At 40.5% G+C, this 22,382-nt stretch overlaps 2 protein-coding genes across 7 annotated transcripts in view; both read right to left on the bottom strand.

Moving 5' to 3' along the window:
- The window catches only part of si:dkey-237h12.3 (teneurin-3), a 188,748-nt gene that overhangs the window by 42,737 nt on the left and 123,629 nt on the right, over positions 1–22,382 (bottom strand). For 3 of the 6 annotated variants that reach the window (XM_015950707.3, XM_015950714.3, XM_054739286.2), the window contains 6 exons: positions 17,835–18,020; positions 14,989–15,009; positions 14,490–14,513; positions 13,247–13,393; positions 12,523–12,739; positions 398–517 (listed from right to left, as the gene is read on the bottom strand). In XM_015950707.3, the coding sequence (XP_015806193.1) occupies positions 398–517; positions 12,523–12,739; positions 13,247–13,393; positions 14,490–14,513; positions 14,989–15,009; positions 17,835–18,020 (715 nt within the window). The remainder of the gene's footprint in view (positions 1–397; positions 518–12,522; positions 12,740–13,246; positions 13,394–14,489; positions 14,514–14,988; positions 15,010–17,834; positions 18,021–22,382) is intronic. The other 3 variants (XM_015950730.3, XM_015950738.3, XM_015950722.3) reach the window with 2 other exon arrangements.
- LOC139069648 (prostatic spermine-binding protein-like) lies at positions 10,207–12,510 on the bottom strand. The gene is made up of 2 exons (XM_070550359.1): positions 11,602–12,510; positions 10,207–11,416 (listed from the first exon to the last, which is right to left on the bottom strand). The coding sequence occupies exons 1-2, from the start codon at positions 11,758–11,760 to the stop codon at positions 10,904–10,906; spliced, it is 672 nt and encodes a 223-aa protein (XP_070406460.1). The 5' UTR covers positions 11,761–12,510; the 3' UTR covers positions 10,207–10,903.

Here is a 22,382-nt window from a genome sequence, read left to right as displayed (position 1 = left end):
ACAATCTGGGTTCATAATTTTGACAACAGTCTGAACTCTTCCAGTGAGACAGGTGACAAGCGTTTGTCTCAGATGTTTTTTTCACCGCCATTTTTAAGGACCTTTCTGTGGTAATAGCAGGAGAAGGTCGGACAGTAATCCCATGTTTTACTACTCCGTGGGTGGATTGATTCTGCCCTTGCTGATTCAATGCATTTTAAACAGCTTGGACCCATAATGGACTCCACTACTGTGGCAATTGCGTGAGGAATTATTCTAAAGCACAATGTTCTGCTGGTTTTGGTTCACTGTGAGTTGTTTTTGAATGCCCATCTCTGTTATGGGTCAGGAAAAATGCTGTGTTTTCCTATTTTCTGCAGATACAAATGTTTGTGCACAATGAGCGAAACCCCCTTACATGCCGTCCTGCCGGGTGATGGTGTAGCCGTACTGTGGATAGTGTGGGAAAGACACGTTGACTCCAATCAGCGGTGTCCCGTCTCCTGTTAGAACCTGACCCCGGATGACTGATGCCAGGCTGTGTAGACAAACAAACAAAGAAAAGGCTGAGTAAACAAACAATGCCAGTTGGTGTCAACAGCAGTCACTGCATCAGCACTGCTAACAACTGTCATGTCTTTGCCAGCGGCATAAGGAGCGAGGTATGATTTACTGACCATTAGGAACACACACATGTCAGCGGTTGTTACTCATGAAAATGTCACCTCACAAAGCCGCTCTCTGAGTTAGTTTACTGCTTTTAAAAACCCATAATTCACTTGGAAGAGGGCAGTTGACGCATATTTCTTTGCACATAAGCGCTCACTTTTTTCATTTTTATTTTGACAGGATGCACCCTTCAGTGCCTTGTATAGAAGGCAACTCACACTATAAGGCTATCACAAATAAACAAACAAACTTGAATTTGAACAAACAAACCAACAAACAAATAAATAAATAGATAGCACATGTTGGTCTACTAGAAAATAGTTGGTTCATTGTTCAAAAGGACATAACGTTGTCCATACTGTAACGGAAGTGGAGTTTTGTGGAAAGATTAAGGAGAATTATTTTAAACATTTCAATCAATTAAGAGTGAATTAATTCCAGAGAGAAGTAGCCCAGGCTGCACTCGAAGGGCTACAGCTCGCTGCTGCTGCTGTTCACACTTGCAAATAATTACAGGTCATGTAAACAACAGTATAATGCAAAATTGATGGAGCTATAAAAGTGTATTAAGCAGTTTAACATGAACTGACGGCTATGTTCTCTCCAGAAATCTGTTTTTGGTCAGCAGAAATACATTGTCGTCTTGGTTGCACTCAGACTAGCTGTAAGCTTTCCAATCCAATCAGAAGTAATCTTTTTTACCAAACAACTCTCTTTTGAAAAGTTAAAGTACAATCCCTCTCACATAAAAAATTATGGCAGTTTTATTCTTCACAGGTTTAGTACCTTTCAAAATGAGCCATTTCAGGGTTCTGCCACTTTAAGAAAACAAGCTGGATCTGGCCACGCCCAGCCATCCCAAGCTCAGGCTCCTTTAAGCTGAGCTTCGTTAGCCTGGAGGGGCTCCGAGTAGAGCTGCTGCTCTTTCAGCCTAGAGGTGAAAGAGGGTTCTATGCTATTTTTCCCATTTGTGACATCACAAATGGGGATGTTTGGGAATGGCTTGTTTTAGGGCAAATCATTCCTATCAATCAATCATCAATCAATCAATCAATCAATCAATCAATCAATCAGTCAATCAATCAATCAATCAATCATCAATCAACCAATCAATCAATAAATCGCTCAACCAATCAACCAATCAATCAATCAGATTTTATTTATAAAGCGCTTTTCAAGCAAAGTGTTTAACAGCATTAAAATGACCCCAAATTCCCATAATAGTTTGAAAACATTAACCAGGATATCTGCAGGTTTAAGGGAGCCAAATTTAAGACTTTTTAAGACCTTTTTTAAGGCCACTTTGACCAAATTTAAGCTATTTTAAAAAATTAAATTTAAGCTATAATTTCCAGCTATTGCCTGGAACCGGTGCTAACCATGTCGCAAACGTGGGATTAACCATCCAGTTACCATTAAGCTTACACTTCCCCATGGCGCACGCTCCCACTAGCTTAATCAGCTAATGTGCTCATTTAAAATAGCCCCCTTTCACAACCAACTGAATGTGTACGGTTCCGCTTACGCCAATATCATACACAAAAAATGCTGAACACCAACTAGAAATTCACGAAAATGTTATAGAAATAAAATAATCTTGTTTATTGGGTCTTTGGTCATTTAAGACCTTTGGAAACTGTATTTAAGGATTATTTGTCATTTTTAAGGATTTTTAGGACCTTACATTTGGAAAAGCTAATTTAAGACTTTTTAAGACTTTTTAAGGACCCGCGGATACCCTGATTAACAGACATATGCATACACACACACTCATACGCACACACACAATCACATCAGTAAAAATTTATATTCCACTGAAGCCAGATGAGCCAAGTAAGGTAAGGCAAGGAAACGCCATCAGAGGAGCCGTCTGCCCCGTTAGCATCAGGTCTTCCACAGCCACTACGTCAGGGCGCTCAGAGGAGGGGGAGCATACACCCCCACCTCCACTCAAACACTACCTGTAGAGCGCCCAGGAAGCAACAGTCGACCACCGTCCCTGGGGCAGAGGGCCCCTACAGAGAAAACACTGGATTTAAATGAGTAAAAATATGAAAATAAAAGAGCTAATATCAATGACTAAAGTAGGAAAATAAATAATAAATAAAATCATATAGACAGTAAAATAATAATATGATTAAATAATGAAACTGTGCTAAAACATAATCATATAAAATATGCAATGCAAGTAATACAATATAATCATGTAAAACCAGAAATAAAACTATAATAAATAATTAGATAAAAGCTAACCTAAATAGGTGGGTCTTGAGTCTGGACTTAAAACCAAACACTGGCAGAAGATGAATGGATGGAGTTTGTCATGTTTGGAGAGGGTAGGCCTGGAATATTCTTGCTTTTTAACGATGCATAAGTGCGGTTAAAACGGTTGCCTCACGTTACTTGCATTGTTTTGAAGAGTCATTTGTGCGCGTCCCCTTAAATCAACGTAATGCATTTGCACTCTGTAATATACAAGTAACCATATGGAGCTGACAAAAAGAGCGAGACACACTTGCCATGGTCACTACGTCTTTAGTTTATAGGTCTTTCATACCATCTATGATCCAACTGCTGTCTTTTATTCAGCAGGGATCTCAAAATTAACCAGTTACTGATCTCTTCAGTTGATGATTGTTTTTGGTTATCCTACAAATGCAGGACTCTATCCGGTCTGAGTTCTCCCCTGTGCCCCCCTAGTGGAACTATCCAGTACTACATGCAGTGTAGCAGCAAGTACGTGTAAAGACGCAGCCTGCTGTCTGCTTTAACACGAGGTTAAAAAGCAAGTATATTCCAGGCAATATTGAGGCAGGAGAGACCTACATAGAGGCACAAAAGGATGCAAAAGATGATTTTTGCTTAATATGTCATATTTGAAAATTCCACTATTAAACTGTCCAAACAACCCATTGAAAAGCCCTGCCTCTTATAAGGAACTTAAATTATGGTAGAAGATAATTATATGGGTTCTGTATGTTTGTTAACCCTTAGATGCAAAGCTCTTAACAGTTTTCTTATCATGAAGTTGATTTTAATAACAAGAATTTAACAGATTTTTGAATAAAGTTTTATGGTTGCAACAAAATCAGACTCTTATCCTAAAAAGAATAAATCAGACTTTTCTTGACATGCCTGATCTATTTTTGATAAGGTAACAATTCACCTGATCGCAAAGTTTGCTCTCTACGTCTTTTGAGTTGGTAAATTTTTCACAATAACTACATGCTGCAAACAGCACATTCCTTGGAGAATCAAAAGGGTTTTTCATTAGTAGTAATTAGCACGATCGCAGGTGAGTTTTAATGCATAATATATTTTTAAATGGGGGGAATCTGCACCAGTGCATAGAGATGCTGTGTGGTCGATAGCACAGACTGTGGTGCAAACATCCCATTGAGTAGGTTTTAAAAGGAATTTTAATAAGGTGTAAAATAATTTCTCACTGCCGCTGAAGCACAATCCTTTAGAAAACTCTGGCTTCAGTGTCCTCTGAGTGGTCAGCTTGTGTCACGTGTGACCATAGCCAGGTCTTTTTCATGCATTCATCATGTCATGAATGAAAAAAAAAACTGCAGCAAAAGTGTTTGTGTGTGCACGCGTGCGTGTTTTCCATTTGGACAGGAAGTGACTTTCCTTGGTGACAATTTTTGGCTTTGCAAACCTCTTTTACATGCACAATTAGCTCCACAACACAAAAAGATTGACAGATAAATTTCCAGTCAGCAAAATAAGGTCAGTTAATGAAGTGTGCAATATACCAAGCAACAAGGCTATTAAATGAAAAATATCAGAAGCATATTCAAACAGTTGTTATGACTCTGACCCTGATGAATTATTTATTTTATGAATTGTTTCTGAAGGAGGTGCAATCCAGATGTCATTATGCTGGGACGTATTTTTCTCCCAATAAGAGCCTTTTGTCATTGTCCAACCAAAGTTTTATGCAAGAAATCTTGATAAATATCAGTGAAAATACTTGTGATAAAAATAATGTTGAAGAGAATGGTGTTAGAACAACTCCTTAGCTCTGTTACACACACCCTCTTGATGTAAGAAGTTGAAATGCTTGGCGGCTGGTGTGTCAAGAGACACTTTATAGCAATTCAGAACAACAAAATGCAACGCTGGAGGCAAACTGTTGCAAAGACGTTTTTGTTTCTACCAAAAAAAGAAGTAACACTACAACATAAAAAAGGATAACCAAGGAGGTTTGGCAAGGTGAAGTCATGAGACGTGTGGATGTGAAGGATCAAATGTAATTTACATTCAGAAAGCATACAATGCTCTTTTGAGGAAAGTCAAAATGTGAAGGTGTCTGTTTAAAAAAATCCTTCAATGAAAAAATAAATAAAAAGAGCTTTTCAGAAAAAGCATTTTCCTTTTTTACTTCCATTATTTTTGCAAACATCCACACCCAGCGGCTGCTTTGTGTAACTCACCCCCTACTGCTGGCCAAACACTAATGCCACTTGAGCAGATAGGGGGGTTAAATACTTCACTTCAGGACACCACTGCGGTAGTTAGTTTAGCGTATGGAAGACCATTACTCATTTACCATCCCTACTCATATTTGTCCTGCTGGTAAATGGATTTGCTTCCGGTCAAAATGCGCTCCACCTCCAGCTTCACTTCCCCTCCTCTCACTTGAAAAAAAGACGGTGCTTTTGTTGGTGTTTTGGCGTTATAAATCACACGTGCAGAAGATTCATACATGATTTAAGACCCTGATATCCTCAACCATTATTCAACACGACTGCAGGTCCTTCAGGTAGAACTTGTCTCAACACACGTTCTCATTCCTAAATTTGAAGGTGTGAAGTGATGTGTTAAGTCAGTCCCGCGTTTGAAGGCAAGAGGGAAGTTGACAATGCCATATTTCTCCATCACTGTTTACTAATTCGCCACTTCTGAACCACAGAGTGTAATTTTAAAGGCGTTCCTGTTACATTTGTCACCGGTGAGCAAAAAAGTGCTCATTTTGCCGCTTTATCTCCAGGTCATTACATATATGAGACAGGGATGATCAACAGCCGGAGCCGTTTGCCTATTTCTCTGCCGCTCTCGGTCCTCGCACAACCGTCTCCCATCGTTTATTTACTGGCTCAAAAAACAAGGCCACTTAAGAGCTCCAGCAGAGGCTCACTCTTTCTTCCCTGTGTGTCTCTATTAATCTTTTGAGAGGCAGACGGATGATACAAGAACTGAAGCCCCAAAAACAAATGCAAACTAATACCACCTGCTGAAACTCCAGAAATGAATCACATAATGCATGCATTCTTATCTGTCATTGTCCCACACTGGCTGCAGAAAAACACCATCTGAAAACCCAGTGGGAGACTTGTGTGGGGACATGTGATACGGCTGGGGAGCTATTGTGGAGGAAAAGGTTTGGGAGGAGGGGGGGGGGGGGGGGCGCAAGGGGGTTTCACTTCACCACAACACATGTTTTATTCTCTGTGCAACGCAAGAGACAAGTTTACCACCGAGCTCTGAATACAGACCGCACACTGAAATCTGCTCCCTTTCTCTCGGCACCTACAACAGGTTCTTGGGGGGGAGAAGAAAGAAAAAAAGGGAAAAAGGAGTGACCTCTAAGTATTTCCAATTTCTGTTCTGTTCCACATCAGGCACTCAGCGACGAGGTTTAACAGTCACCACTGCTGAGAAAACAGTCTTCTTTATCGGCATTGTTGCAGCGATTCAAAGCCTCCTTCATGAAGTATATTCAGCAAAGGCTGCCAATAAATTATTCACCTCATAACCCAAAATGAACTTTGAAAGATTAGCTTAAACAAACTTCAGCACTACTATGTTTTACTTTTTCTTGTAAGTATTCATGCATGCAGAAAGTATTTGTGCTGTTGAGATAAAGGGAAAGAAAGGTAATTAATTTTGACAGAGTTAGTTGCGTTAGAATGGCAAATAAAATTCAGTTTTTTATTACAAAACTAACTTTTACAAGGAGATGAAAACAAAGCAAATCTTTTTTTTTTTTTGCAGAGTAAAACTAATACCACAGTCAGACATGAAATCGACAGTAAGCTGAAGACAATGAGGATGAGGATTACTGAGAACCCGGCTAAGGGGAATTGTCTCATTCTATATTTTCAGTAAAGCATGCTATTTACATAAGGATTACTTTAAACTGTTGGATGAAATAATCCCAAAGTCTTCGGCACACAGTTGGTAATCTTTTTCCTCTGCATCAATCCTCCCCCAAAAACGGGAGATTCTGAACTACTGTGGCGTAAAAGGTATTTAGTATGGTAAAATGTAATTGTTTCATTGGTCTTCACTGATGTGGCACAATCACCTATTCATTGTCTAAGATCTCTTTGTATTTTCATTCAAATATGTAGTCCACGTCTTTGCCTTGGGTAACCTCCCAGCAACACTTCTACAAGTTTAATGAAAACAAAAGAAAACAAAAAGGCTGATTCTAATATACAACACATTATTGTGTCTATTATAATTAAAGAAGCACCAAAAAACATCTGTATGATTAGAATTCACCAATATTTAACATGATCTGCTTAACTTGTTATTGGACATTCTTAACGTGGGCATACACTTGTTATATCTATAAATCTGAAGTGGTCTCTAGTATGAGTGAATGTCATGTGAGTTGTTTTCTGTGGCCCTGGCACTCCTGTTTAAAGAGCAAGTCACCCCCAAATCAATTTTTTTTTGCTGATAAACTATATAAATGTGTGTCTAATCGTGCTGCAGACACATATAGTCAATAATTTGGCACTTCAGTGCATCTTAGTTAAAATTTTAATATTCTGCCTAAAACTGGCAGTGTTGTGCCGTTGTCAGGTAAAAACTCTGCACTGTATTCTAATTTAAATCTGCCACCGCTATTGGCTAAGAGGTATGCTATGATGTAAACTGGTACATTATGATGTCACAATGCCGTTGTGAGCCTGTGTGTGTGTGTGTGTGTGTGTGTGTGTGTGTGTATTTGTTAGCAGCTCCGCCCTCTCGGTCTGCCAGTCAACAGCATTTGTTGCATTTTTCAAACATGAAGTGGGAGTGGAGTAAGTTTCTTGTACGGGGTGACTTGCTCTATACGTCACTCATTAATATTCATGATAATCAAACATCTCGTCTCTGTATTGCTGCAATGAAACTCATCCCCTGCCTCTGTCTGATCTGCCACTTTAATGTTTTATCTCCACAAATAACACAAGCCTGAAGGAGTTCTGCCATGTTGTGGAGCTGCTGATGCTAACAGTTAGCTGAGACACACTCTGCTCTCTCCTGGCTGCATAAATCAACACAGCCATCACCACGTCGCTGTGAATGTTAATGTACAGCGTGACGTAGATTTGACTGGCTTTTATAACCCAAGTGGCTCCCCATCTATTTTAGTTTAGCTTAGATGTAACTTGTTTATATCCCAACTGCAGTTGCACTTTTTACATTTTGCGAGCCGTTCCAAAAGGTGTCCCTCACAGTACCCACTAACTGTAGGCTGACCTGTACTTCAACTTTAATAGCCAGAGGTTCCCATGTCTCTGCACCTCTCAAGTTTGCCATCTCAGCTGACTCTGTTAACAAATGCGAAACTCTCTGTGTTTACTTTCATTTCTAGCATTGTTGCTGACCACATGATCATGACATCACAATCTGTTGTGCAAAGACATAATCGTTATTTAGAATTCCGCCATTATTGGAGGCACAAATATTTCTGCTTCGCCATGCCACTGTGGTGCTTTCACAAGTCACACTGTGGTGGCAATATTACCCTGATTCGCTGCGGCGGCACATCTTCTGAACGAGGCTTCAGAGTGACCCATCATATTTCAAAAAGAACAAGTATTATAGGTTTCTCAGTGAACCTCGTGTTTAAAGACAAAAATCTGTAGTTTTTTTATATTCTAATTATCGTCAAGCAGCAATTAGAAAAAATCACGAGGGTCAACTCACCACTGCAAAGAAATGAATCATGCCGGCAGCACATAAATGTTCCACATGAAGGATTTTACTTCTGGAATAGTAATTTTCATAGTGAATCAGACAAAATCTATATCAGCAGGTTAGAGCTGATTGTCATCATCCTCATCACCATCATTATCCTCATCATCATCTTCATCCTCATCATCCTCATTATCATTATCATCATCGTCATCATCATAAGCATCACCATCCTCACCATCATCATCCTCATCACCACAATCACCATCATCACTATCACCATCCTCATCATTCTCATCATTATCACCATCATCATCCTAATCCACCATCATCACCATCCTCCTCCTCATTATCATCATAATCCTCATCATCATCTCACCATCATCACCCTCATCATTTTCATCACCATCACAATCATTACCCTCATCCTCATCCTCATCCTCATCATCATCCTCATCATCATCATTAGTATCATCACCATCATCGTAACCATCATCATCATCACTTGAGAAAATAAGAGCCTTCAAGGAGGGAGACAGGGAGTTACTGAGGAGTATACAGAAGCAACTGAAGATCAAGATCAGAGACAGCAAGGAGGGATACAGGAAGAAGCTGGAGAACAAACTACATAGGAACAATATCAGAGATGTCTGGTCAGGGATGAAGAAGATCACAGGCTTCAAGCAGAGGAAGGATTGCACAGATGGCAGCCTGGACACAGCCAATGAACTGAACGAGTTCATCAATAGGTTCAGTTCAGGAACAAACCCAACATCCTCCTCACCTGTCCCCAGCCAATCAGACATCACATCCTCCTCTGATCCAACATTTTCCTGTCACACGCCAGCTCTTTTGTCCTCTAACGCAGTCATGGACTCTTCTGGTTCTATAAATCCATCTTCAACCAAGTCAGGAGATGCTGCTGTCCCATTTACCTCACCCTCCCACCTATCTGTCTCTAGAAGTCAGGTGAAGAGGCAGCTGGAGAGACTGAACAGGAACAAGGCTGCAGGTCCAGATGGTGTCAGCCCCAGAGTACTGAAGGCCTGTGCAGAGCAGCTCTGTGGGATTCTGCAGAACCTCATCAACCTCAGCCTGGCCCAGGAGAAGGTTCCAGTCCTGTGGAAGACATCCTGCCTTGTTCCAGTTCCAAAGAAAACTCGCCCATCAGTCAATGACGACTACAGACCAGTTGCCCTGACATCCCACATCATGAAGGTCCTGGAGAGACTCCTGTTGGTCCACCTGAATAAGCAAACTAGAACATATCAGGACCCGCTGCAGTTTGCTTATCGCCATGGAGTTGGAGTTGAAGATGCCATCATCCAGCTGCTTCAACCAACCCACTGTCATCTGGACAAAGCAGGCAGCACTGTGAGGGTCATGTTCTTTGATTTCGCCAGTGCATTTAACACAATTCAGCCTGATGTACTTTGCCAGAAACTCCAGAAGACACAGGTGGGGGCCTCAACTATCGCCTGGATTAAAGACTACCTGACAAACAGACCACAGTTTGTGAGGCCGAAGAACTGCATGTCAAACCAGGCGATCAGTAACATTGGAGCACCACAGGGGACTGTACTCTCACCATTCCTTTTCACCCTGTACACCTCAGACTTCCAGTACAGATCAGAGACCTGTCATCTACAGAAATACTCAGATGACTCTGCAGTTGTCGGGTGTATCAGAGATGGACAGGAAGCTGAGTACAGAGAGCTGGTGGAGCGCTTTGTGGCATGGTGTGGAAACAATCATCTGACCTTGAACATGAACAAAACAAAGGAGATGATCAAACACTGTTTCCATCATGGGAGAAGAAGTGGAGGTGGTTGAGGAATACAAATACCTTGGAGTTCACCTGGACAACAGACTGGACTGGAGAAAGAACAGCAAAGCCGTTTACAAGAAGGGACACAGCAGACTGCACTTCTTGAGGACACTTAGGCCCTTCAGTGTCTGTAGCAAGATGCTGCCCATCTTCTACAAGTCTGTTGTTGAGAGTGTAATCTCTTCAGCCATCGTCTGTTGGGGTAGCAGCATCAGAAGCAGAGACCTGAAAAGGCTCAGCAGCCTAATAAAAAAGGCTGGTTCTGTTCTGGGGACGACTGTGGAACCACTGGAGGAGATAATGCAAAGAAGGATTCTCCAGAGAACCAAGAAAATGATGGACAACCCTGAGCATTCTTTTCACAAGACTGTCCGACAACGGAAGAGTGTCTTCAGTCAGAGGCTTCTTCAGTTTGGCTGCAACACTGACCGCTACTGGAGATCCTTCCTGCCAACAGCCATTGTAATATACAATTCTTATTATTATTCTGAGCTACTACAGCAATCAATTTCCCTCTGGGATTAATAAAGTATTTTTGAATTGAATTGAATCATCATGATCATCATCACCATCACCATCAACATCATCATCGCCATCACCACGACCACCATTCTCATCCTCATCCTCATCCTCATCATCATCACCACCATCATCATCATCATCGTCATCGCCACAGTCATCGTCATCACCATCACCATCATCATCATCATCATCATCACCATCATCATCCTTGCCACCCTCATCATCATCATCATCATCACCCTCACCACGACCACCATTCTCATCATCATCATCATTATTGTCATCATCATCACCATGATCATAATCATCACCATCATCATCATCATCATCATCACCATCATCATCCTTGCCACCCTCATCATCATCATCACCATCATCACCCTTGCCACCCTCATCATCATCATCATCATCATCATCATCACTATCATCATCATCATCATCATCATATTCATCATCATCATCCTCATCATCATCACCATCATCATCCTTGCCACCCTCATCATCATCATCATCACCCTCACCACCACCACCACCATCATCATCATATTCATCATCTTCATCCTCATCCTCATCACCATCACCATCATCATATTAATCATCATCCTCATCATCTTCATCCTTGCCAACCTCATCATCATCATCATCACCCTTACCACCACTGCCATCATCATCATCATCACCCTCATCATCATCATTATCGTCATCATCATCACTCTCACCACCACCATCATCATATTCATCATCATCACCCTCATCCTCATCATATTCATCATCATCATCATCATCATCCTCATCATCAACATCACCATCATCACCCTCACCACCACCATCATCATCATCACCAAAAATCTAAGTAAAGTATCAGGTAAAAGTTTTCAACATAAAGAAATCAGATCAGAAAATAAATAAATAAAAACTTTCTACTGAGACGTTTCAGCATGGAACTCTTTAAAGCATAAATGATTAATAACACTAAAACAATACCTTCATGAGTGTTGAACAAAAGAGAAACAGGAACTGAAAATGGAGACTGTGTGGAGTTCATACGTTTCATAATAACAACGATGGACTTTGACTTATTTTTCATGCAACGATAACAAAGTTAACTAAAATAAAGTTGGCCCTGTTTGATGTTCTTCTGTTAAAATAACAGTTTCAGGCAAGTCAGGCTTCCTCACTAATATCAAAGAAATTTCTATCTAAGAGTTCCTACCTCAGATCTACAAGTACTCTCTGTGATGGTCGGCCCTCTGATGGTAGTATACACACACACACACACACACACACATATGTCTGACATGCACAGGCACAGAAAATAGCCTCGTCTAATTAATCAAACCTTTGTACCAACAGAATCTTTGCACTTGTTTCTGATGCTGTGAGGGCCAAACTTGAGTAAGTTGTCCCTTGATAGATCTGTTTTGGCAGTCAAACTGCGGTAAACAAACTCATCATCTCGACTCAAGCGACAAATACGTGTGACACTCGTGACGTTTCAGCTGCACAAACACAGGTGCCTCCTTCAACCAGTAATTAGACAGCAAACATCTAACGTGATCCAAATAATTAAGAAGGCATCAGTAATGCATTCAGCCGCTCACCTGCCGTTGAAAGGATTATCCCCGGGTATCACATGACTGCCGCTGGGACCAATCAAAAAGCTGACCCGGTCATAAAAATTCTTAGACGGGGGCTGCGAGGTTGCGCCCTGGCTTTGGCCAACGGCTGAAGAGGGGTCAGCCGAGCCACGACAGTAGGTCTGACCCTGGCAGGAGATTTGCGAGCAGCAGTCTGGGTCCATGCAGTCAGTGAGCCCGTCTGGAAGACAGCAAGGAGACAGTCAGGACAGCAAGGTGGAAAGTTTCTTTGACCTAGATACGTTAGGGTTTCTTATAGGAAAATTATGCACATCCAACATGGCGTTAAGCTCTGTTAAGCACAGATGATGCTGCACAAGAACTTAAGTGCATTAAACTGGAGCAAACATCTTACGAGTGACACAACGTAAATTCTTCAAAGTAGCTCGCATGAACTTGTAAAGTTGCCGGCTTGATCTGGCAAAAGCACAGTTCATCAGATCTCAGCCTCTCTCTCTAATTGATCTGCTGTATATTTTAAGCCTGCTGCTTAACAATCTGCTCTGCTGCTATATTTGCATACTCCTTCCACTGATGTTTCATTTATGATTGATTTGTTTTGTTTGTCTGCAGAGTCACCAAGGGGCCACATCAAAAGCAATTTCCTGTCTAGTGCAACAGGAGTTCCACGCAAGTTTCTTTTCAGAGGCTAAAAGACAATTTGTACAAAGCGTTTGCTCCTTCCTACCTCCCTCATTATCCTTGCCGTCGGAGCAGAGCGTTTCGGTCGCGACGTCGCAACCGAGCCCTCTCCATCCTGACTGGCAGATGCAGTGCCAGACGTTCTGATCCAGGACGCACCTCCCGTTGTTGTTGCACAGCCCGGGGCAGCCGTCTGTCAAAACAGCACGCACGGGTCAAGAACAATCCAGCAAATATGAGCGAGAAGATCAGAGGGAGAAGGGAGCAGAGGAGACAAGAGCAAAAAAAAAAAAAAAGGGGGCATATAGAGTGAAAAAGGGGGCAGAGTTGGGCTAAAAAATGAAAGGAGACAGGAGTGAGTGAACATACAGTACGATACACCTGGGGATGGGGGAGGCTGTGTGGGGTTACAGTCGTTTCACAGGAGTTACTGGAAGAACACGAAGATTCCCTCATTGTCACCTCAACAGGGAGGCTTATTGTAGAAAATTGATCAGATTCCAATTGTGCATTTTATAGGATTTAAATAGAAACTTCCATCAGGATTTTGAATGGACTTTTGACTTTTCTGCAGGAACTTTGTCACAGTATCAAATCCATATGTTTGTTGCAACACATTTCAAATATTCCCTTTGTTCAAAGTTGTGAACATTACATTTGAGAGACAGAAAATTCTCCAAGCATGAGTTTTTTTTTTTTTTGCCTGCAAATATTTAGAGCAAAGGAATGGCTCATTGCTGATGTTGGAAACACTCATGTGAAGTAACTGCAACTTCAAAGGGAAGAGGAAGTATATATGTAAATAAGGGAAAGTGGGAAAAGAAGAAGAAGAAGAAGAAGAAGAAGAAGAAGAAGAAGAAGAAGAAGAAGAAGAAGAAGAAGAAGAAGAAGAGGAGGAGGAGGAGGAGGTCAAGAGTCTCCACATTTACAGAAAACAGTGCACTTGCTGCCAGATCGCATTCCTTCTAATGGAGGGTGAAGACAGGGAGCCGAAACATGACTAAACCACACCAGTTCTGGGCGTTTAATCTGGCAGACACAGGGACAGTGTGGTGGAGGAAGGGGGTGGTGGTGGAGAAGGGACCATGGCGTCTGGTGTGAGACTTGTTCGGACGGACAGGAGATGAGGGGACATATTGGGGAGGGGGGGGGGGGGGCAGGATCACAGCAGAAACATTATGATCGACTTGGACATAAAACAGGTGTATATACGCCGTGCTAGGAGAGACAGAGAGCAGGGAGGGATTGTTCATGACAATCTCCCTTGTGGGGGTAGTGGTTCAATTTACCTTTATATCCTATCTTGACTGCTCCTATTACACAACCGAGGAAAGGGAAACATTTGGAAAAGAAAATTACTTATCTCTGTGGTGGCAGTGTGCTAAGACTGGCAAACACATTTACTTAAGAGTCAGTGGCAGAAAAAAAGAAAAGAACAGAACAGAAAAGAAAAGAAAGGTGCAAACGGTGTCTGGCATTCAGCTAGCTGCAAACGTGGCTTCAATATGTAGAGTAGAAGCTTTGCAGGTTGTTTTGTCCGATGCCACGTATCAGCTCGGTCTCAAATGCGTTTGTAAATCACAGCATTTATGAGTTCAAGAGTTACCGCTAAGCCTGAGCGACAGCATGTGACTAACAACACTAACAGAGAGGGAAGATGCATATTTATTTTTCCTCAAAGGGTTCAAATTCTCTTAATAAAACATGGGTGATGCGCTTAATTAAAATAAATAAAGCAGCATCTGTGAAGAGTGTAGTGTTCATGCAAAGTGAAAAGTGTCTTTTTACCTGATACTCTGGAATCCAAGGCTACATGTCAGCCAAGAGGGAGTCGAAAAGAGACAGAGGCAGGCATACAGACACAGAGTGGAGGAGAGAACGGATACAAGGAGGAGTTAGAAAAAGGAGTCAAGTGGAAGAAAGAGGTGCTGCATATTTACAGGAGCTGCTTTAGTTTCAATGCAGCAAAATGAAAAATGCCGCTTTGAGAAAAAAAAGTTTTTTTTTTCAATTAGTGCATGAGGCGATTAATCAGAAATCTTGACGTCTGCATGGTTAAGATCACATTTTTCATGTGTTAAAGGGCCTTGGATGGTGAACATGTTTCTGTCTATAGAAGCACCATAAATCAATCCTGCTACTTGTGCTCGGTAAAATATTCATTGTTAACACTCTCCATCTGTTTTTGCTTTGCCAAAACAAGAGAGGCCAACACACACACACACACACACACACACACACACACACACACACACACACACACACACGCACGCACGCACGCACGCACGCACACACACACACACACACACACACACACACAAGAGACCACACTGTTTCTCTTACTATTTGAGGTTTATAACACTCTTTGTTTTTGGACCCTGTGAGTCACTTTCATCTGGGTCTGAATCAAAACATTTCACTGTCTGCTTGTCAGCGAGCGCACAGGCTCAGCTTCTAATATGAATCAGAGTACTGCTCTGCTGTATATTTCTATTTTTTTATCATCTCTACTTCAGCAATTTTATGCCAAGACAAATCAAGAACACCTTAGCAGCAAACTGCAGTGCTGGGAAAGCAGTGACAATGGGGTAAGCCTGCATATAAAACAGGATCTGGGTGCTTGTGAAAAAGAGTGACCAGGGAAGTGCTCCGTTCAGGCTCTGACCGTGTAATGTGATTAAAAGACGCTTTGTGCAAATGGCAGTTATTCAGGGTTTGAAAGACAAAATAAGCTCCCAGTTCCTTAAGAAAAGGTAACGCAACACAGCTTTATAGTCGCTGCGTCTGACGCTTGGAGTTACTTCTTGACGGGAAGGCTGAGCAAGAGGATAGAAAGAGAAAATGGATGACGCACAGGCAGCCCCGAGGTGGGAGAGATTAATAAGATCAGGAATGTGACCTCCTCCGACTGCCATCTCCTCTCCCCTGAGAGAACTTGTAAATACATAATTAGGGTTCAAGAGTTTGTAGGGCCGGATCTTTGTTTCGCGGGGACCGTGTTGTCACCGAGAGGCGGGGAATGACACTTGGGGGAACGGTGTTTGATGCGGCGTGTCAAGGTTTAATGACAGGAACTCTGACTGAGGGTAAGATGTGGAGGAAGTTTGAGTTAAAGGTCAATAAGAGGTGCATCTCAGAACTCATTATCCTCATTAATGCCAGGTGAAGCACTGCTATTTCAGAAAAAATGATATTCCAAAGAGGCCTACTTGTGACTTTCTGACTCCCTTAATACCTGCCCTTGACTCTCTTACGCACAAAGCCTCACTTCAGCAGTCTGAAAAGTGGAATACCGTTTGTAGCTAAATGAATGTGAGCTTCTTTACAAGAATTGTGTTTGCAAGAAAAGTGATTTAATACCGCTCAACTGAAAGAAACAAATACATCTCAGTTTTCTTCACTTTTAGAAATGCTATGAAGTCAAATCTGCAACGTATCGACCTCGATTAGCATTTTCTTTACATCCCTCTCCGCTAAACCACTTCTAACTTACATATGCTTCTTTCAAGCAGCTTTAGAGGACAAACTCTGATCAGAACATCATATTTCCATAACCTATGTGACTTTACAAATTAAACAACTCAAATGCTAATATGAATTTAATAAAAACATTCATGAATAGTGAACCAAAGCATAAAGATAAACCGATATGGGTTTCTCACATGCCAGCGATGATACCGACATGTGGGGGTAACGGTCAGCCGGTGGTCCGTATGCGCTGCAGAGTTATTGAGTCAGTTTACTAAAACGTGTCACTAATAACAGTTGATGCACAAAATTACATATAATTTAACCAACTGATGAATTGTAATTTTGTGCACGGCTCCGTAAGTCAAACATTTAACCAAAGCCAGGACAAATCAATAAACTGACCAAGTATTACATGTAAAAAATGTTTTATAGCATTTATCAAGCAGATTACTTTAAGAAACGTAAATATTTACTTAAATACAAGTCTGCAGCAGTGCTGGGCGGTCCGTGGATGTGCCTGATATTAACTCGTCTCCGCTAAAGAGGTGTAGTGACCAATGTGGATATATTTTAACATTGCATTAATTGGGCTGATATATTAGTCGATCGCTGCTTCTAAGGGTCGAAACCTAGACACTGTAAAGATGAATAAAGCGTAGACGAGATTAAGATATTTTATCTGATAGGTTTCAGAATGCATGACGTGTCTTAAACTGCTCACAACACCATTATTTATAAATAGCATTTCAGGTAGAGCAGAACACTGTCTGCAAGAAAAGCAAAAAAAAAAAAAAACATTTAGGCATTTAAAAGTTTCAGACAGTTACTTGAGAAAATGTTTTCATTTCTTTTCAGGCAGCGAGGCTGGCTGACCACATCCTGGCTGCACAGTTTGGTTCAGTGGAAACTGGATGGCAAGAAACAGAAGTTTAGCTCTACGGACTAAAAATATCACTAACAACTACTCACAACTAGTTTGCCAAAGTTGTTAGAAGAGTGTAGGCAGCATCAGACGTATAACATGATCTAATGACTGAAAACCTTTCAGAAAATCCTGACATTCACACTCCAACTTTTGCCCCTTTTTGCTTGAAATTTCCTCTGCGATTTTCTCTGGACAGCATGTGTAGGTGTGGAACGCTGCATGTGTCACCGTTGCTCACCGATGGTGCAGTGTTCACCCGTCCAGCCCTGATGGCAGTCACACTTGCCCTCTCGACAGACTCCATGGTCAATGCAGCGTGGGTGACAGTCCCTCTGCTCACATTCTGGTCCTGTCCAGCCTTCCTCGCAGTGACACACGCCGCCGATGCAGGAGCCGTGGGGGCCGCAGTCCACCACACACACCTCTGTTGCAAAACAGAGAGCCGTTGAGACATGTAACTTCTGTTGTGTGAAAATAAAACTCTCCCCTTTGGCACTGGCGCATTTTTGCATTCTGTATAGTTACATCTGCCAGGGTAAAAAAGGAAATGTTGTGATGTTTGCTGAAAAGCGTTAAAGTGGGTCAATAAGTTTAACAGTAAACAAAACTTGTTTTCAACACTTTTTCTATGAAGTGTCCTATAAGATATTCCGACCTTGTATTGCAGATACAGCGATTTCTGGTAGTATTTAAACAGACTCAAATTCACCGCTTTCTTGGTAACGTTCAGCAAATGATGCCATTCTTCCCATGGAAAACAGCATTTACTGTTCTCCCGTGCTTTTTGGATTGTCGTGCATTTGTTGTGCACTTCTTCTTCTTCCTTGCCTTTTCCAAACATGAGCAAAATACAATACACAGATGACACATGTCACATTATTCAAGATTCTTAAAACGTTTAACAATTTAAACACTGTTCAAGCACTTTCCAAGATTACAAGCACCAGTAGGAACTATCTTCCAATAAAACTTTTTATGGAGCCTCCCACTGGCCGAACAATCAACCACATAGCATAAATGATCCATCTACGTTGCTAAATCCTCCTCAAAACAGGCAAAACAACTGAAATATAGGCAATGCTGTTTCTTGCCAAACACTCCCATGATGCAATCTGAACAACATAAAAATTGATGTCACAAAAGATCCTCCTATTATTGTATAATAACTTAAATTTAAATTATAATACCACAAAGGATGAATCAAAATGTGCACATCTCTTCCTCTAAAATCTATACGTGAGTCAAGCAAAATTGTAGCCTCTGTAATTTTCAGAGCTCAACATTTAATTTGTAAGCTGTTTTGTAAAACCTGGCAAGAACAGAGCCTCAGCCAAAGAGGGCCCAACTGAAAATTATGTGCAATTGGATGAAATGGGACAAAACGTCAAACGGAACATTAAGAAGAAAGGCAGAAGGGTGTGTTCCGACTCAGATCACATCAACAGAAACTAACATTTCTTTAACAACAAATTCAAGAGAGAGCTGAAAAATATGCTATTGACAAGCTGCTTCAATCCAAGTAACGCCCACCTTCCATCTGAAATAACATCCGTGTTTACAACATGAATTAGGGATTTGTCTAAATAACTACTCTGGAATAAAAGAAGGAGGGAAAAAAGAAACTTCTACCAACACATACACACATACACACATAACAGTTCTCTATTATCGGTTTTGTTTGTGCTGCGATCTGCGTGATCACTTTTATTTATTTATTTGTTTGTTTTATTTATTTTGTTTGATTCTGGGTTTTATTTACCAGTGCTGTAGCAGCAAAAGAAAACAACAAAACGTGTCATCACTAGAAATGCTTGTAAGAATAAAGAACTGCAATTACCATGTGTGTAAAAGCTTCCAAAAGAGGCACTCTATAATGTATTACGAAGCCCCATTTGTTCAGAGACTTAACAAACCAAGGCGAGCGCTGTGGATTTAAGCAGGTTCTGTTGTTTTGACTCGGAGATGCAGGATGAACATGTTTTCTTGGAGAACGAAGAATTGCAAACACAAGAGCAGCTGTTGTGGATATGTGTTCTCTTAAGTAATTTCAATTCATTGACTCCAGAAATCAGTGAGCCCTTGCAATTTTCTCACGCCAAAGCTAATGCTCAACAAGCTGCTACTGTTCTTGTGGAGAGACGGACTGTTGACTTCCAGGAAACTTGGGCTACCAATGAATGATTCAAACCATGTTTGGCTACTACAGATATGCTATAGGGAAAACAGTAAAATGTCCCCAAACTTTAAAGGGAAAACATTTTGACTTTTTACAGTTATATTTGGTTGATATAAAACTGGTTTCTGAAATTCTTTGGACAAAATTCCTTTCACATGAAGCAATATCAGCAGTTTTATTTTTGACATTATCAATACCTTTCAGAATTTGCCGTTTCAGGACTCTGTCACTTAAAGAAAACAATCAGGAGCTGGCAACACCCACCCATCCCCCACTCAGGCTGCTAAAGGCTGAGAAGCTCCGATACCCGGGAGGGGCTCAGAGTAGAGCAGCTGATTCTCCAGCAGTAGCTCTCTCTTGCATGTGAAAGGTGGTTCTATTCTAATTTTCTCATTTGTGACATCACAGTTGAGGTTTTTTAGAAGCGGCTTGTTTCAGTCACATAATTCCTATAACTATTGTGAAATCAAGGTGTTTCTATTATTAGTGTGAAATTATGGAATGAGTTAAACGATGACTTGAAGAAATGTACTTCTTTACCCATACATTTAGCATAAGTTAAGTGTCAAATACTAATGAATATGAAAAGTGTGTGGAAAAAATTAATGAACTGTTTTGTTTGTTGAAAAATTTGAGATATTGAAATATTGTACACTAAAAAGAGAATACGGTAGGCTAAAATAAGCACTGCTTCGGCTTATTTCTTTGCTGTGTTTTGCTAATGTGACAACCAAAATGAAGAAACAAGGAGAAAAAAGTAACAAAAGACAGGTCAATGGGTTTTCAGAGTTTACAGAGGCAGAATAGACCTACATGACACCACAAAAGGATGAAAAAGGTGAGTTTTTCACAACTTTAACCCTTATGCCTTCATATGGTTTGGTCAGTTTTTACCTAGGCCATGAATACCCTCATACATATTTTTAATTTGATGTCTGACCCACATTTCTATTTTGAATGTGTAAATATTTTAGGACATTTTTAACTGGATTATGATTCTGAGACAGGTGTGACAGTGAGACAGTGTGGGTTTCCTACTATTGTACTGGGTTTTAGAGAAAAATATCTATTTTTTAGAATATTGTTCTTTTGCTGACATAACCTTATTCTCTAAACTTTACTACCTGTATAACTTTATAAGAGTATGAGTATAATTCATTTATTATTTTATTAAAATTAGTTTTTTTGGGTTTACATTTTAACTGAGATGACACTATGCCACCACAAGCATATACTTTGTATTTATGTGTTTACATAAATGTAAAACTGTACATTGATTTCAACTTCTGCACTACGTCTAATGCTTCTGGGAAACCCAGACAAATTTCCTTAAACAACCATTTTCTCTGCTGAATGTAAAATCAATTTTATTATAAATGGGTCAAATTAGGTCCATAACAGCCTCAGTGTACAACGATGTGCAGCACCTGTACAAAAATATTAATCTTAACATTTTTTCTTTGTGTTTTCTAGGTCATGTTAAAAAAAAGTTCATGAAGTGCATTGAATTTCTCACAAAAAGCAGTTTCAGCAGTTTTATTCTTGACTGATTCAGTACTAGGGCTGAACAATTAATTGCATACGCAATTAAATTGCAATGTGACAAAATGAGAATTTCTAATCGCAAAGGCTACAATTTGACTGGCAGCGAGTGGTTAGCACAATGCTAATATACATAGAAAAATCCTTAGGGATGCTAATATAGTTGATTACATTCTAACAAATTACAAATTAGTAACATGCCAAATTATTACATTTGGAGTCTAATAAAAAGTTAAAACTGCCATTAATCAAATAAGTACAGACAGATACTTTAGTAAAGCTAGAAAACTGTAAAAGATTTCAACTCCAGTGAGTGTTGGCTAGCAGCTATGGATGTAACTGAATTACGGAAGCTCTGTATGGACAACACGTGAAAAAGTCTAAACACAAAAGACTTCAATAAATGGGACACACTTATTTCCTACAAATGTAATTTCACAGTTGATGCTAATACCTATGCTCCTTCAAGGGATGTGCTCCTGGCTACAAAGCATTACGCCTTCAAATACAACATTTTGTCTTTACTTGTGAGTGTTTATGCAGACAAATAAACTGATATGAAATGTAGATAAATATGCAGATACATAAACTTGTTTATATTCAAGTTACGTACGTTTATATATATTTTTTGCTTCTGTTGGTTGAAAAATATGAAAAAAGCCGCTTGAAAAATAATCGTGAATTAAATATCAATTGGAATATGGAAGAAAAAAAATCACAATTAGATTACTTTCCAGAATCGTTCAGCCCTATTCAGTACCTTTCAGATTGAGCCATTTCATGACTCTGTCACTTTAAGAAAAATGAGCTGGAACTGGTCATGTCCATCCCTTCCCTCACTCAGGCTGCTATAAGCTGAGAAGCTTTGAAATCCAAACTTCCTAAATATGGCACAACATGAAATTCCAGGGCAACAAAATGAAGTACAGAAAAAGGTGAACATTTTTATCCTGCCTTTCATTATCACTGTTACATGACAACACACACAAACCACATTGGGACCCATTTTTGGCTGCATGGTGGCGCAATGGTTGGCACTGTTGCCTCGCAGCACGAAGGTTGCAGGTT

Source organism: Nothobranchius furzeri, chromosome 1 (genome assembly GCF_043380555.1).
Source record: "Nothobranchius furzeri strain GRZ-AD chromosome 1, NfurGRZ-RIMD1, whole genome shotgun sequence".
NCBI classification, from domain to species: Eukaryota; Metazoa; Chordata; class Actinopteri; order Cyprinodontiformes; family Nothobranchiidae; genus Nothobranchius; species Nothobranchius furzeri.
This window is presented reverse-complemented; position numbering and strand designations above follow the sequence as displayed.